The 15394-nt window shown below is 37.1% G+C and overlaps 1 protein-coding gene across 2 annotated transcripts in view; it reads left to right on the forward strand.

The window, feature by feature from the left end:
* F13A1 (coagulation factor XIII A chain) overlaps positions 1–15394 on the forward strand; it is a 164642-nt gene that overhangs the window by 59727 nt on the left and 89521 nt on the right. For both annotated transcript variants that reach the window (XM_007073130.3, XM_007073131.3), the window contains exons 5-6: positions 8933–9051; positions 11606–11713. In XM_007073130.3, the coding sequence (XP_007073192.1) occupies positions 8933–9051; positions 11606–11713 (227 nt within the window). The remainder of the gene's footprint in view (positions 1–8932; positions 9052–11605; positions 11714–15394) is intronic.

The raw sequence follows: 15394 nt of genomic DNA on the forward strand, positions 1-15394 counted from the left end.
TTTTAAATGTAGACCAGAAAATGTCATTGGTCTATAACAACAAGCATTTTGTCTCATGGATCCTGGACTTGTCTGTGGTTGAGCTGGGCTGAACTGGCCAGCTCTCCTTCAGATGAGAATAGCCAGAAAGGTCCCACTCCTCACCACACAGCTATATAGATGTTCTGCTCCATATGTCCCTCATCCTTCTGTGACTAGTGGGCTTGCTAGGACAGTTTTTTTCTCATGATGATGGCAGAAATGCAAGAGCGTATGGTCAAGTGTGCAAGCACATTTCAAACCCCTGCCTGCATCACTTCGACTAACACCCTTTAGCCAAAGTAACCTCCAAGGTCCAAAGGGGGGTATTCTAATGGCAGCTGAGTGGCTCAGTCGGCTAAGCGTCTGACTTCAGGTCAGGTCATGATCTCACTGTTCATGGGTTTGAGCCCACATCAGGGTCTGTGATGACAGCTCAGACCCTGGAGCTTGCTTCAGATTTTGTGTCTTCCTCTCTTTCTGCCCCTCCCCAATACATACTCTGTCTCTCAAAAGTAAATAAATGTTAAAAAAAATTAATATAAATAAATAAATAAATAAATAAATAAATATTTTAAAAAGGGAGATGTTCTACCTTTAGATAGGATGACTGGTTACATGGCAAAGGGCATGGATATCAAAATGGATAAATTAGAACCAAAGTGAGAAAAGTTCCTCAATATTTCTTCATTTGCAACATTTTATTTTTTGACTATTTTTTCACATTGCTTTTTTAGATGAACTCTTAAAATGCGGAATTCTCAAAAAATCTGAGTAGAATTTTCGTTGGGTTTTCATTGACTATATCAACTAAGTTGAGTAGAATTTATATCTTTACAATATTGAATCTTTACAGGAATTAGAAACATTTTGAAATTTTTTTCTTATTTATTCAAGTTTTCTTTTATGCCCTCTGGCAAGGTTTATTTTTATTATTAAAGTTTTCAAACAAGCTCAAAAATAGAAAGAATAGTACAGTGAATATCTATTTATATATCTCCCAGATTCAATGATTATCAAGATTTTGCCACATCTTAGGCTATCTCCTGATGTCATGTAACATTTCTGTAGCCCCTGTATTTTCTGTTAAGCAGTTAGCTTGATCTGAGACTCAATCAAATTTATCTTAAAGAGAAACATTTTCTTTTTGTGGCAGGGGCGGGGGTTGGGGAGGTAGAGCAAGAATACTATGTAAGTCATGCTGTATGCTTCTCAGGGCATCCATCCCATCAGGAGATACATAATGATTGGTTGTCACTTTTTTAGTGATATTTAGATTTATCAATAGGATTAGGTTTTGTCAATCTTATCCATCCATTATGAAGTTCCCCACTAGCCTTTTAACAAAGCCTAGATTCATTATTTCATTAGCGATTGCAAAAATGGTGATATTCTAATCTTACCATTCCTTCTGCATTTATTAGCATCATTTATTTTGTTGCCTTGAGGTAGTTTTCATATAAGAAGTCTAGATATGTGTCTCTTTCCTTATTTCTAAGTTATCAGAATAATGAGTTGGTTTTTAGCACCCTGCAAAGATAACCAATTTGTTTAAATTACTATAAATTTATGAATATTGAAATTTTTTGTGTTTTAATCCTTTGCAGTGACTTCTTTTTCATATTCGAATTGTCTTCTTTTTGGACAGTGAATGCCCCTTCAAATTTATTTCTGATTCCTTGTCGTGACTCTTAGAATCTTTAATAACCTCTTTATTTTCTGGTAGGAGGAAGTATTTCAAAATGGTCTTGTACAATTCTTGACCCAGATTTGTTATGAGTCATGTCTCTTAAGGAACCTGGGTACTTTCTAGTAAGGAGAGGGGAGAGAAAAGAATGATACTTAGAGACCATAATCTAGGCTCAAGAGACTCACTGCTACTGCAATGGTTGTTTCTTCCAGTTCTTTTCAGTGGACAGAAGTTGAAAACGTAGTTTTTAAAGAGAAAATGCATTATGAGCTATTAAGGATATTTTCAACTTAAATTTATTTTTTTATAAATTCCTTTTATTTGATATTTTATTATAATGGAATTAGATTTCTGACTATCATAGTATGCTTTGATTGAAACACTTCATAGTATTGCAGGGACTAGTAGAAATAGAAAAAAAATATCTTAATAATATTTGTTGATGAAAAATCATGGTGAAAGCAAATCTCCAAAAATGTGTTTGAAGGCCATAAAAGAATAAATACAAAAATATGGGAAAAGATAAGCAGTATCTCCCTTCATATATATTTTTTTTAATTTTCTTGTTATGTCTTCCTAAAACAGAGATATTTGACAGCAGTTAGAATGTCCACCTTTCAACATTAAAAAAAAATCACACTCCCCAGTGGGTGAACAAAGTGAAGAGTAGTCACCTATAATTTAGCTGAATAAGCCACTTTGGAGTCTTAAGTGAGGAGTTCTTCCAACTCCAGAGAGTGCCATCAACTTGTATCATCATTTTAGTGCAAATACAATTTAATTTTGGTGAAATGAGATTCATCCCCCCCAATAAGATTAGTAACTGCATTCACTGAATTTCACATTCTTCATTTGTGAACTGTGAGGAAATGAATGGTAGCTAGAAGATCAATGGGATCCCAGCTATAGCAGCAGGTGGAATGATGATGTACTAGGACAAAATTACCTATACTTTGAATTACAAAACTAACAGTGGTTTTAGATTTGCAATTTAATTACAGACCAACTACCTTTCATATGGAACAAATACCAAAAAAAGTTAATTATTACAAAATATTTCAGAAAAAATACATAATCTAATAAAATAAAAGCACTGAAAAATATCTTGCTAGAGCAGGGTCAGCTTGGAAAAGTTATTACCAAAGCTAAATATTTTTCCTTCACACAAACTATACTCAAAAATAGCTTTATGAAACTAATTTCTGGCTTAAAACATCAAAGGATTTCTTAGAAACAAATATCTTAACTGACACGGATGGACAGAGAAGAAACAAAGAAGCCGCCTAACCCCAAAGTTCATACTCTTTAAGACTTCTGAAGTATTACTGCACTGATTTACATCTCTTAATGGAAGAATGTGGTAATCATGGAATGAATCAATTCTAAAGTCATTTTCAAATGAAAAACAAAACAAATTAAACCTGATGCAATCCGACCAAACACGTGTCAATATATAGTTTCAAGATTATTTTACAAAACACCTGCATTTACACAGTAGGCTCCAGGCAGCATTTTCAGACAAGTTCTTTGGCTTTATCCTTGACATGATTAAGTTACACTTTTAAAAGAATTATTTAATAATTTTATGTATTAAATTTATTTATTCAATACATTTTTCTTTCTCTGGAGTCAAAAAAAAAAAAGACTGTGCATATAAGATTGAGAGAGGATGCACAAGCAGATAGGGAACTTCTAGAAATGGATGGCACTGGGAGGGTCAGCAAGCATGTGAACCTCACTCAGTTATGATGCTTTCCAAGGATGAGTCAGTCTTGTAGCCATTTTACAAAGATTTTAAAGAAAAATTTCTTTTTGAAGTCAGATTTTTTTTAATCCTTTCATTCTTATTCAAAATCGGTCCAGCTCTTAGTCTGCAACAGCAGGAGTTATGATACCCATTTCTGGAGGCTGCAGTACCGTCAGAGCATGCCTGTAAGTCACTAAAAAAAAAAAAAAAAAAAGAGAGAGAGAAAGAAAAGAATGCCCTTCCCTCCAGATTAAAAAAAAAATTAATAAAACAATTGAGGAAAGATAGCACTAAATCTAAAATGATTTGCAAAAGAATACTAGGTAAGAAGTGGCTTGAAATTAAAATATGAGGTTTCAAATTCCATTTCTTTGATTTTACATATGTATTTTTTCTCTTATCCTGCAAATCTTGGCTTCTAATGCCATTAACATGATTGCTTATATCATATTCATTTCAAAATAACAATATCAATATTATCAGTAACAACATGGTTACTAAAACAGTTTACTTTCTCTTTTTTTTGTTTGTTTATTTTACAGTTTTTCTTGTCTTTATGTTATATTCTACTGCAGATATATAGTAAAATTACTCTGTTTTAAAGTGACTTGAGGGGTGCCTGGATGGCTCAGTCAGTTAAGCATCCGACTCTTGATTTCAGCTCAGGTCATGATCTCAAGTTTCATGAATTCGAGCCGTGCCTAGGGCTCTGTGTTGACAGTGCAGAGCCTACTTGGGATTCTCTCGCCCCCCCCCCATCTTTGCCCCTTCTCTGCTCATTTGTGTGCACTTTCTCTCTCAAAATAATTTTTTTTTTAAATAAAGTAACTTGAAACATGGGGCACCTGGGTGGCTTCACTGGGTTTAGTGTCCAACTCTTGATTTCGGCTCAGGTCATGATCTCACCATGGGGAGATTGAGCCCCAAGTTATGGGGCTCTGCACTGGGCATGAAGCCTTATTAAGATTCTCCCTCTGCCCCTCCCCAACTCATGCACAAATGCCCACTCTCTTTTGTGCTATCTTGCTCACTCTCTCAAAAAAATACATAAATAGGGGCACCTGGGTGGCTCAGTTGGTTAAGCATCCTACTTCAGCTCAGGTCATGGTCTTGCAGACCATGAGTTCGAGGCTTGCAGCAGGCTCTGTGCTGACAGCTCAGAGCCTGGAGCCTGCTTTGGATTCTGTGTCTCCTCTTTCTGCCCTTCCCCCACTCACACTCTGCCTCTCTTTTTCTCTCTCAAAGATAAATAATTAATTAATTAATTAATTAATTAAAAAATAAAACCAAAGTAACTTGAAATAGTTCTCTTTGTTAAAGCCACTAATCTATTAGAGCCATATTCATTTGTTTCATGTTGGCTTCATTTATTTAGAAACTGCTTTGTCTTTTATTTCTATTTAGTTTTGTTTTATAACTTTACAAAACATTTACATAACCTCAAAGTCAAATTAAAAAACAATAAAGATACTTCAGAAAGAAAGTCTAACTCCTACCCCTCCCTCCTACACTTTAGATAATAACTTTGTTAATTTTTGGCTTATCTCTACATTTAAAAATGTAAGTACATATGTGTATTTATATAAATATGTATCTACCTACTTACCTATTTATCTCCCTTCTTTCTTAGATAAAAAGTAGCAAACTATATACATATTTTTCCACTTTTTTTATCTAACAAGAGATCCTAGATATCCTTCTGTAGTAGTATATAGAGATCTTCCCAATGCCTTACTATAGTTGCCCATTACATGGATAATCAAACTTCATCCAACCATTTTTTATTCCAGGAATTCCCCAATTCTTCTGGAGATGGTATTCTTTCTTGCTCCTACCCCTAATACTGTAAAATATATAGAATAAAATATATTCATATTCTATGCACCTTATCATACTTTCTTATATACTGCATACATATTTTTGTGTACACACACACACACACACATAGATATAGATAGATATAGATATAGATATATAGATATACAGATATATATATATGTGTACACATATATATATATGGAGAGAGAGAGAGAGAGAGAGAGAGAGAGGAAAGTATGATAAGAGGCATGGAAGACATCGGGAAAATTTAATATCTGCCTAAAGGTCACTTTATTATAAGAAAATGCAGAAAAATAAAAAGAATAAAATAGTCAAAGATAAAAGGGAAAGAAATTCCCAAAGCTGAAGAAAGACTTACATTGTCAAACTATAAAGGATCATAGTGCATCAAACCTGGTAAATGAAAAAAAAAAAAAAAAAAAAAGACCCACACCTAGATGCAAACTGTTTAAATGTCAAACTTCAAAGAAAAATCCAAACTTTAAAGTCAAGTTAAAAAATATTATCTGTAGAAGAATGAAAATAGATTGAAATTATATTTTTTGTGGATAAAAATTTATTTGTAAACCTTTGCAGTCCTTGGGTTACTACTCAGTTAAAATTGCTTTTATACATTTGTTTTCTATGTGCATTTTCTCTTCTGTGAACTGGTTTTCCTTTTGCTGACTTTAAATGCACTTTATGACTTTCTCATCAATTTATTGAAATTCTTTACATATAAGGAAAATATGCTAACATTTTCTGTTGTTGGACATATTTCTCTAGTTTTTTATGTACTTTAAATTCTATTGTATCTGAAATTCAAGTTTTATATTTATACTAAAAAACCACATTAGTTATGTCCTTTTTTACCTTTTCTATTATTTTTGCTTGTATAAAACTTTTTCATCTAGAGACCAAATATTCAATTTATTTTTTTCTTTTTTTAAGTTTTTATTTACTTATTGTTTAATAATTTAAATTTTTATTTTAAATTTCCTATGCATTCTATTTTTTAATTCAGATTTTAAATTAATTTTCAATTTATTTTGATGTACAGAAAATTTACCTTTCCCACACAGCCAATTTTCTCAGCTGAATTTAATAAACACTCCAGTCATCTTCTTTGATTTATAATATTTTCTTTACCACATATTAATTTCATAGAAACATGCATATAGTAACATCTATTTCTAAGCTCTCTATTTTGGCCCATTAATCTATTTTTATATCAATCTTTTAAATTACAGTGGCTCTATAATACAATCCAGTTTCTAATAGCTTATAGGACAAGGCCATAAACATCTCATATTGTAATGACATGTTAAAAAAGCATTCCCAAATGGCACTTCTAGACCTCAGTGATCTTAAGAGATTTCGATCTCAGTAATAGGCATTTGAAACCCATCTGACTACAATGTTATCATTACAATGGTCACAACAGTTAAACCACTATCATAAAAGAATGAAAACAAACGTGGCCTTTACTTTTCAGGATATTTTGATTGCATTTGGTGGAGGACTTCGCATGTAAATGATCATTGCCCCTTCAAGCACACCCTCACATTATTTTCCTTTAAAAATGTTCTTTTGTGCTTCTCTACTCAGAAACATTGACCTCAGACTCCATTGGCACTCCTTTATGTACTGTCCCTGGTTTGTTCCACTTGGAAATGAAGCTCTCATTTCAGTTTAGGGGCCTTTGCCTAATTGGAGATTGCTGTAAAACCATGGCATTCTGCCTCCAGACCTGGGAAGGCCTGTGTGAAGCATCAGAGCTCACATCTGCCAGGGTGGAGGGAAGCCCGTAGCACATTTGTCATGTGACTCTGATTGTTCTGGAAACATGAAATGGCTTTGGGATGAATGAGCCATTGATACATACGACATGGATGAATTTCATATAACTAGCCTGAGTGAAAGAAGCCAGAACCCCCAAAAAGTAGACACTGGATTCTTTTTGTATAAAATCTTAGGAAAGGCAAATGAATTTACAATGACCAAAAGCATATTCGGGGTTCTCTGGCAGGAGTGGTAGGTCAGAGAGAGAATCCAGAGGGCAGGATTACAAAGGGACATAAGGACATTTTTGTGGTGATGGGTGTGTTTACTATTTTGATTGTGAAATTGTACACTTTAAATGTGTGCAGTTTATGGGATATTAGTATCCACATAAATATGTGTGTGTGTGTGTGTGTGTGTGTGTGCATATTTGTTTACAGTTGCATGAAACCAGGCAAATAGTAGGCAAAAGGGAGAAGAAAGAGGAAGATAGAACAAAGTATTGGAGATAAGACAAGAACAAGGATTCTCCAAAGAATCAAGCAAAGTTATAATGTAGCCCAGAATGGGGATCTAAGCTGGTTGGACTGAACAGTGCTTTGCAAACCTTAATGCATAGGTAAATCCCCTACAGGTGTTGTTACTATGCAGATTCTGATTCAGTAGGTCTTGAGCTGGGGCCTGAGACTGGATTTCTCAAGAACTTCCAGGTGCCACTGATGCCACTGGTCTTTCAACAATTTTTTTGATAACAAAGGGCTAGAGCATTTGTTTTCGGTTTGGGTTGCATATCAGAATCACTGATGCGTGAAATTAATTAATTAATTAATTAATTAAATAAATAAAACACCTGATGCCTGGATCTCCCCTACCCCCAGAGATTCTGATTTAATTAATTTAGAGTTCTAAGAGGAACCAGAAGTTTTTGAATCTACCCAGATGATTCTAATGTGCAGCCAAGCTGATAGCCACTCCAAAGAGAGTGGTAAAAGTCTTATCATGGAATGAGGAGGAAAGAGTCCCCAAAAGGTAATAGGGGTGGCAGGTATGACCTGGGCTAGAGAAACATAATAAGTCATGTCCCCAATCAGAATCAAACATGCCCCTGTTCCAGACATGCAAATTGACTTGAGTATAACTTATATCTGCATTGCCCTGCCTTTATTAATGATGCTTTTGCCACTTTCATACCTGGCCTGGGAATAAGTACCAGGCTGATTACTAAGTATGCAGATGGGGAGCATGGCCTTTCTGAGATTATAGCCACAGGGAAGAAAAGTCCTTGCGATGGAAGAAGCTGACTCAGCAGGCCAATCAGGCATACACACTTACCAACACATTCACAAAGGATTGTTCATTGATAGGAGATGACCCCCAGCCTGCCTCCTGTCAGTGATGGGCCACACACACCAGGCATGACAGACCATGCTGTATTCTAATATGCCCCACACTTGTTTTAAAAATCATTTCAGTTCGGCTAGTTTTCTATTAACGTTAATAGCTTGGAAATTATTCTTCGCTCTGTGTTATAGATTCATATCTGCATCATGGAATTTTGATTCTGAAACTACTGATGTCCCAGAATCTTAAAAATGTTTAATGAGACATGTCAATTTAATTGTGCTGCTTGGAACTTAAAGCCAGAGTTTGTCAGCATTTTGCTGACAAATGCCATCCTTTACATGCTGATCTCGGCCACTGATTAGGTTCACCATTGCTGAAATTACATATTGGGAAATGAGCTCTCTTTAGTGGAAACAAAAGACATTTTTTTTTCATTTAGTTGATTAAATTGCAGTTTAGGACCAGAACACACTTACAAGTCTATAAAAACAGTCTGGTTTGGTAATTATCATTATGTTTAAATTCTGACACAGAGGATGCTGTGTATCTGGATGATGATAAAGAAAGAGAAGAGTATGTCCTGAATGACATCGGGGTTATATTTTATGGAGACTTCAATGACATCAAGACTAGAAGCTGGAGCTATGGTCAGGTGAGGCATTTACAATTTGTCACTGTCAAGGACATTTTTCCTCGACATTTTTTGTCACATGTTTCACTGCAAGGCACCATATGTGGATATTAGACATGAATTTCCTGCTTTTCAGGATCTGAGGCTCCAAGCAGCCTAGGAGCAGAGACTTACAAAGGCAACTGCATAATTTAGCCACTGCAATCACGTCTCTTCAGGTATTACAACATTCCAGAGATCAGAGATTCTATGGATAACATGGCATTCTAGTGAGAAATGCTTGTCATCCAGTACAGAGAAGTCTCATTAGCTCAGACATCATTCTTCAACATCGAATAGACTAAATTTCTCTTTTTCTTATAAGGAAAAGTGTTTTGATAATGATAACTGCAAGGTGTGTGCTCAACTCAAAGAAATCACCTTTTTTAAATGTTAGTATAAGATACTAGAAAATTGGAAATTAGAATTAGAAAAGACGGTCACCATTTCATCAAAGGAGGGCCCACTGGACTTTTGCCTTGAGACATTTTATCAACTGCCATCTCACATGACTGCCTGGATATAAAATAGCAAATGATATTCCATTTTAGATATTCAATAATTCAAACTATTTCAGCTTGGTATCTTTAACAGTGGAACAAGTGACTGATATTTCTACCATATTACCATAAATGAATGCATTGTCCTGTGGTTCAGCAAAGGTTCCTTCTTAGCAACATGAGAAAAGGTGAATGTGTTATTTCGTAGAGAGTTTTGGCTGAGCTGATGGGAATTGTGCACCATTGTTCTGGGTATCTAGGGGGCACATTTCATGGAACCCGGCCTCACCAGGTCCCATGATACTTTCTTGGCTTCTCATGTTTTCTTTTGACTTCCATGTGGGCTCCCCTTGCATCCCCTACCCCTGCTCCAGCTTGGCCACTGGGACCTGTGTCATCACTAGTTCTTGCCTTGTCTGCCTGACTTTATGTCCTGCTCATTCACCCGGACTCCTGAGAAATCACGTGCCCACCTGCATTTCTGATGTCCTGCCAAGAGGATCATCTGTGTGTTCTTCTGCTTTTGCAGCCCCACCTTGCTCCCTGGTTACAAGCCCTCCCTTCCTGAGTGACATACAATCCATGATATTGCCTATTGTCTAGTGTTCTAAATCCTAATGTGTAGGTGTGATTCTATTTATGTCCCCAAAGTGACATTATGTAGAGAACTAATAAGAAAAAATTCACCAAGGTGGGTAACAAGTAGGACTAGGAAAGAGTCCCAAGCATGATCAGGACACTCCTCAGCCAACATGCCGAGTAGTTTTTGGGTATACCCCCTTGAGCACAGCCACCATCTGTCTGTTGTCACCAGAGTCCCATGAATATGGGTCTTTCAGTCCAAGTAACCAGCCAAGCCAGTAGTTTGCTGTGATGCAGAGAAACAACTAGTCCTATAACTATTTCTTTACCTCTTCAATTCACTGCTTCATGTCCCACAGACAGAGAAATGGTGCTTAATAAGAACCAGAATAATGAGTTCTTTATACCTGAAGAACTAGTGCCCTTACTTTACTGCATCCATCCCATCAGTTCAGGGTGCACACAAAGTTGGTATGCTAACTGGATTTAATAAAGAACTACATGGTTATTAGCCATTAAGACTATGGTTTCTGTCACAGGTATGTGGGTGGATAATATGCAAGGTGTTTATATTCAGGGAAGTCTCTTGTACAGTGAGGTGCAGTATAGGTGAAATATCCCCATTTTGCCATTTTATTACTATTTTGTCCTTGTCCCCCTCCTTTTCTTTTAAAAGAAAATCGTGGTGTTTCATGGGGTCAGTAGTTCTTTCTAAGGAAATCAACTATGAACAGCCTCCCGTGCTGCTCTCTGTAGGGGATCCTGAAACATCTTGAAGAACACAGAGATTCTGCAATGGAGCAGACTACCAGACTGTTCCCTTGATAATATAAACTTTCTCCAGGCCTTCTTGCCTGCCCTTTGACCCTAGAGTCCACTTTGTTTTAAAAGAAGGGAGACCTTGGGCAGACATTTGTGACACGAGGTCTCCTACTACTTCCAGTGCAAGGTATACAGGCCCAAAGTACCTCCCTGTGATGTACCTGAGAGCCATTTGTTTTCAAAAAGCACAAGGATTCATGTTACTTTTGAGGTCTCGAGGCTTTGGCCTTACTTTGGTAAATCATTCATTCCTTTGCCTTGGTAGCTGGAGCCCACATGCTGGAGAAATCTTCTAAATTAACTTGTACAGTTTTCTGAAGAGCTTCAAGTTGGTTCATGGTCCTTGAGTATACCAGCTCTTTAGTAGTCCTGTTTTATGTTCCTAGCTTGCTTGTATGTTTTTATCCATTTTACTGAAAAACAAAAGAGGATGTCTTCTTCCTTCTACTTTAGTATTTCATACTAAGGATTATGGATAATGACTATATAGGAAATACACATTCCTGAACATTTTGTTGTGCTTTCTTTTAATTTTTTTTTTTTGGCATAAAATATCAGCTTTGCAAAGTGGATATTAAGAAGTTTCTCTTTTTCTTTTTTTTTCATTTTATTTTTTAATTTTTCCCAAATAGTTTGAGGATGGCATCCTTGATGCTTGCCTGTATGTGATGGATAGAGCAGAAATGGACCTTTCTGGTAGAGGGAATCCCATCAAGGTCAGCCGTGTTGGATCTGCAATGGTAAGCGAGTACTGATTACTAATATTGACTACACATGTCATTAGCCTCAGCATAGATGTCGGTTCATTAAGAGCTATTGAAATGATGACTGACACTTTAACTTTTATTTCTTAGAGTCTTAAATTCCCTGAATTTGTTCAGTGCTATAGAACAAAATCTTATCTCAGTACTGTATGTTTCTTTGGCTTCAGACGAATGGTGATAGATGAAATGATACTATAGACCACTTATTCTTAAGAATCTCTTGCTTAGGGACTGAGGAGTGACTGTGACAAAATGTCAGTGACTATTATCTATTAATCAAACAAACAAACATCAAGAAGCACCAAAAAGTAAAAAAAAAAAATGTGCAAGACACTGCTTTTCTCCATTTTCACACCCATAGTGAGAGTAAAGAAATAAATGACTCTAAATCCTAGCTTCTGTTATAATGATACCTCACCATAGGGCTTTATAGTTTATAAAAGGTAGTTTAGCTTATGGTTTATAGTTAATTCTTCCCATTAACTGCATGAGATAAGTAGGGTGGGCATTACGCATACCATTTTACAAGTTAGAAAACAGGATGATAACAGTTTGTCAGCGATTAAAGCCTCAGCTGGAACCCAGGTCTGCTAACTCCAAATCTAGACACTTTCTACCTCCCATGCTGCTCTCTGTAGGAGATCCTGAAGCATCTTCAAGAATATAGAGATCCTGCAATGGAACAGCTTCCTGGAGAAGAGATAGAATCACCATGAATGGGAAGGTTGGGGGTCAGGCGTGGAAGGCAGATTAAATGTGTTGCTCAGGTTCTGTGCAGTCCTAGACTGTCCTGATAAAGACAGTACATACATCCTGCCCTTGATGCATTAAAGCATACCAAATCTGGTTCATGCGTGGAATATTCCTGAGAAACATTCAGCTAGGTGCTATTTCCTTTACTCAAAGACTGAGCCCTTCCCCCTCAAAATCCTTTATTATCAATTTCCTTAAGTTTTCTAAAAAAACCAAAATTCTCTCTTTGGAAAAATTTTGTCTTTGAGTTTGGTTTGAGTTAAATAAAATCAATATTGTTCATGTAAACATATTAGAATGAAAGTGATATGAAATTTAATTTCTGGTTAGCTTTTAAGAAGCTGCTTTTTTTTTTCTAGAGAGAGAAACAGAGAGAGTGAGGGGGAGGGGCAGAGAGAGGGAGCAAGAGAAAGAATCTCAAGCAGACTCCACACTCAGTGCTAAGCCCAACTTGGGGCTCAATCCCACAACCCTGTGAACATGAGCTGAGCCAAAATCAAGAGTCAGATGCCCAACTAACTGAGCCACCTAGTAACCCCCAAAGGTTGTTTTTTTTATTAGTACTTAAGCTACATGTAAATTTAGAAGATCATGGACATAAAAAGAAGGTAACAGCCAGTATCTAAAGGCAGTTTTGTTTTCTGTTGTTAGTTTACGTATGACACAATGAAAAGATGATGAATTCTAAAGAATTTAGGAATTTCTTTATAACTATTTATAACAACATACATAAGACCTGTAGTTGATCACTGTTTTTCCTGCTTCCTAGACAAGATTCCCATTTTTCTTTTCCTTTGAAGTTACCATGGCAGGTTTGCAGGGAGAAGGAGGCAACAGCTCTCATGGTTGAATATGAACTAATGCCTTCTTAAGCATTCTGAAATGGCATGTTCACCAGCCTAAGCTTACTCATACGTTGTGTGTATTTTTACTAATCTAGAAACCACTGTCTAACACAAGCAATGCGAGAGGGAAGCAAACATGGAGGTAGACGCACCTGGCCAATGGAAGCAGTGTAGTCTTGTTTTAAGCACACAATCCTAACGCAAATTGCTCTGAATGTTATTAATCACAAAAAGCCTATGGAGTTCTAATTTTGAAAGCCTATAACCCAATGATAAGATTTAGAACTAAACAGAATCTATGGGTGGGCAGGGAGGGATAGTTTGGTTTGGGTTGCCTTTATTTGTAGAGGGGGATGTCTTTCTTGGATGTTAGGGGGCAAAGGCCCCACTGTGGGCCATTTTGGACCATATTTCTGTTTCCACCCCCACCATTGTTTACATATACAGAATATATGTTTGATAGCTTTCAAAACCCTTTCATAACTGTTTTCTCTTTTAATCCTTAGAAGAGTTCTGCAAATCTTTCTAAAACCTATTCTGTTAAAATGATTTTAGAAACTGAAATATTGAGCCTCTGAAAAATCAATAAAAAACATGATCCTTCAAAAAAATAAAAGTCAACTGTTCTCTGGTCATTCAGACAGTTCCTCTCCTGTTCACAAATTCTGGATATCTATCCTGAAATTGCTGAGTGAAGTTAAACAGAGACTGAAAGAAAAGCAAAACAAAGACCCCCCCAAATTTCTCAAAAATTTGCCTTAAAACAGGAGAAGATGCATTTATTTATTTTTTGAGAGACCCTACGTGTACATGCGCATGAGTAGGGGAGGGGCAGAGGGAGAGAGAGAAGCATAAGCAGGCTTCATGCCCAGCATGGAGCCCCATACAGGACTCCATCTCAGGACTGTGAGATCATGACCCGAGCCAAAATCAGGAGTCAGCCACTTAACCAACTGAGACACCCACGTGCTCCAAGGTGTACTTAGAAAGCCCAAAAAGAAAATGTTCTGCAGTTGCACGAGTCCAGCCAGAATGTTGATTCCCAGGCAAAGGAGTCTGTGCCCATTTTCTCAGGGGCTGGCCCAGTCTGTTGGAAAACAGAAACTGCTGGGGGGCTGTTTTAGGAATTCTTCCTAAGCATCTCCCCAGCCTGGTCACTGAGGCTGGAAATCCCTTACAGTGGATACAATACTAAGACAGGCATACATCATGACATGCAAATTCTCTGGGAGGGGCAACAACAATGATTTCCTGAGATCAACTGCTACCAGGAAGGAGTGGAGATGAACAGCCTGGTCCTGGCTGGACACCTGGAGAGGGCCAGGTAGGATACAAGAGGCAAGAGAAGATGATTGGGGCCTCAAAGACAAATTTGCCTACTTTGTCATGGCAAAGTCTAGCACTGAAGATTGGCAGGGAATTTGCAAGGAGTTGGTGAGTGCACCATGCTAAGTGAGTACAGACAATAACTCAGGTTGTGCAAACTTTCTAATGATAACTATGATAATATAAATCTGGGTGTTAAGTGCGCAATCCCCAGATAAAAATCCTTTATTGTCCAGTGTCAATGATCTTGGCATGTTCTTTGTCATGGGGGCTGGTCTGTGCACAAGAGGATTCTAGCAGCATCGCTGACTTCTACCCTAGAGATGACAGTAGCACCTTCTACCCTCCAGTTGTGATAACCAGGATTGTCTTCAGATATTTCCAAATGTCCCCTGGGGGTCAAAAATCACCCCCAAAGAGGCCACAGCACTAACCTCCTTTGTGGTTCAGTTTCCCAGTCCATGCAATGGACACATAACCCTCTCTTCTCACCCGCATAGACGATCTGTCTTCTTAGCTCATTCAAAACTTGCTGGTTTTCATTCCTCTACTGAAGCAAAAGTGGAGGCAGCATTGTGTGGGAAGGGCCCTGGCCCTTGTCAGATCAGACCTCTCAGCTCTGACTCTACCACTAACTTACTGTGTGACCCAGAATAAATCACTCAACCTCTGCAGGTCTCACTTCATCCTTAAAATAAAATTTTGTGTCTCTGCTCAAACCACGTTAGTTATT

Source organism: Panthera tigris, chromosome B2 (genome assembly GCF_018350195.1).
Source record: "Panthera tigris isolate Pti1 chromosome B2, P.tigris_Pti1_mat1.1, whole genome shotgun sequence".
NCBI classification, from domain to species: Eukaryota; Metazoa; Chordata; class Mammalia; order Carnivora; family Felidae; genus Panthera; species Panthera tigris.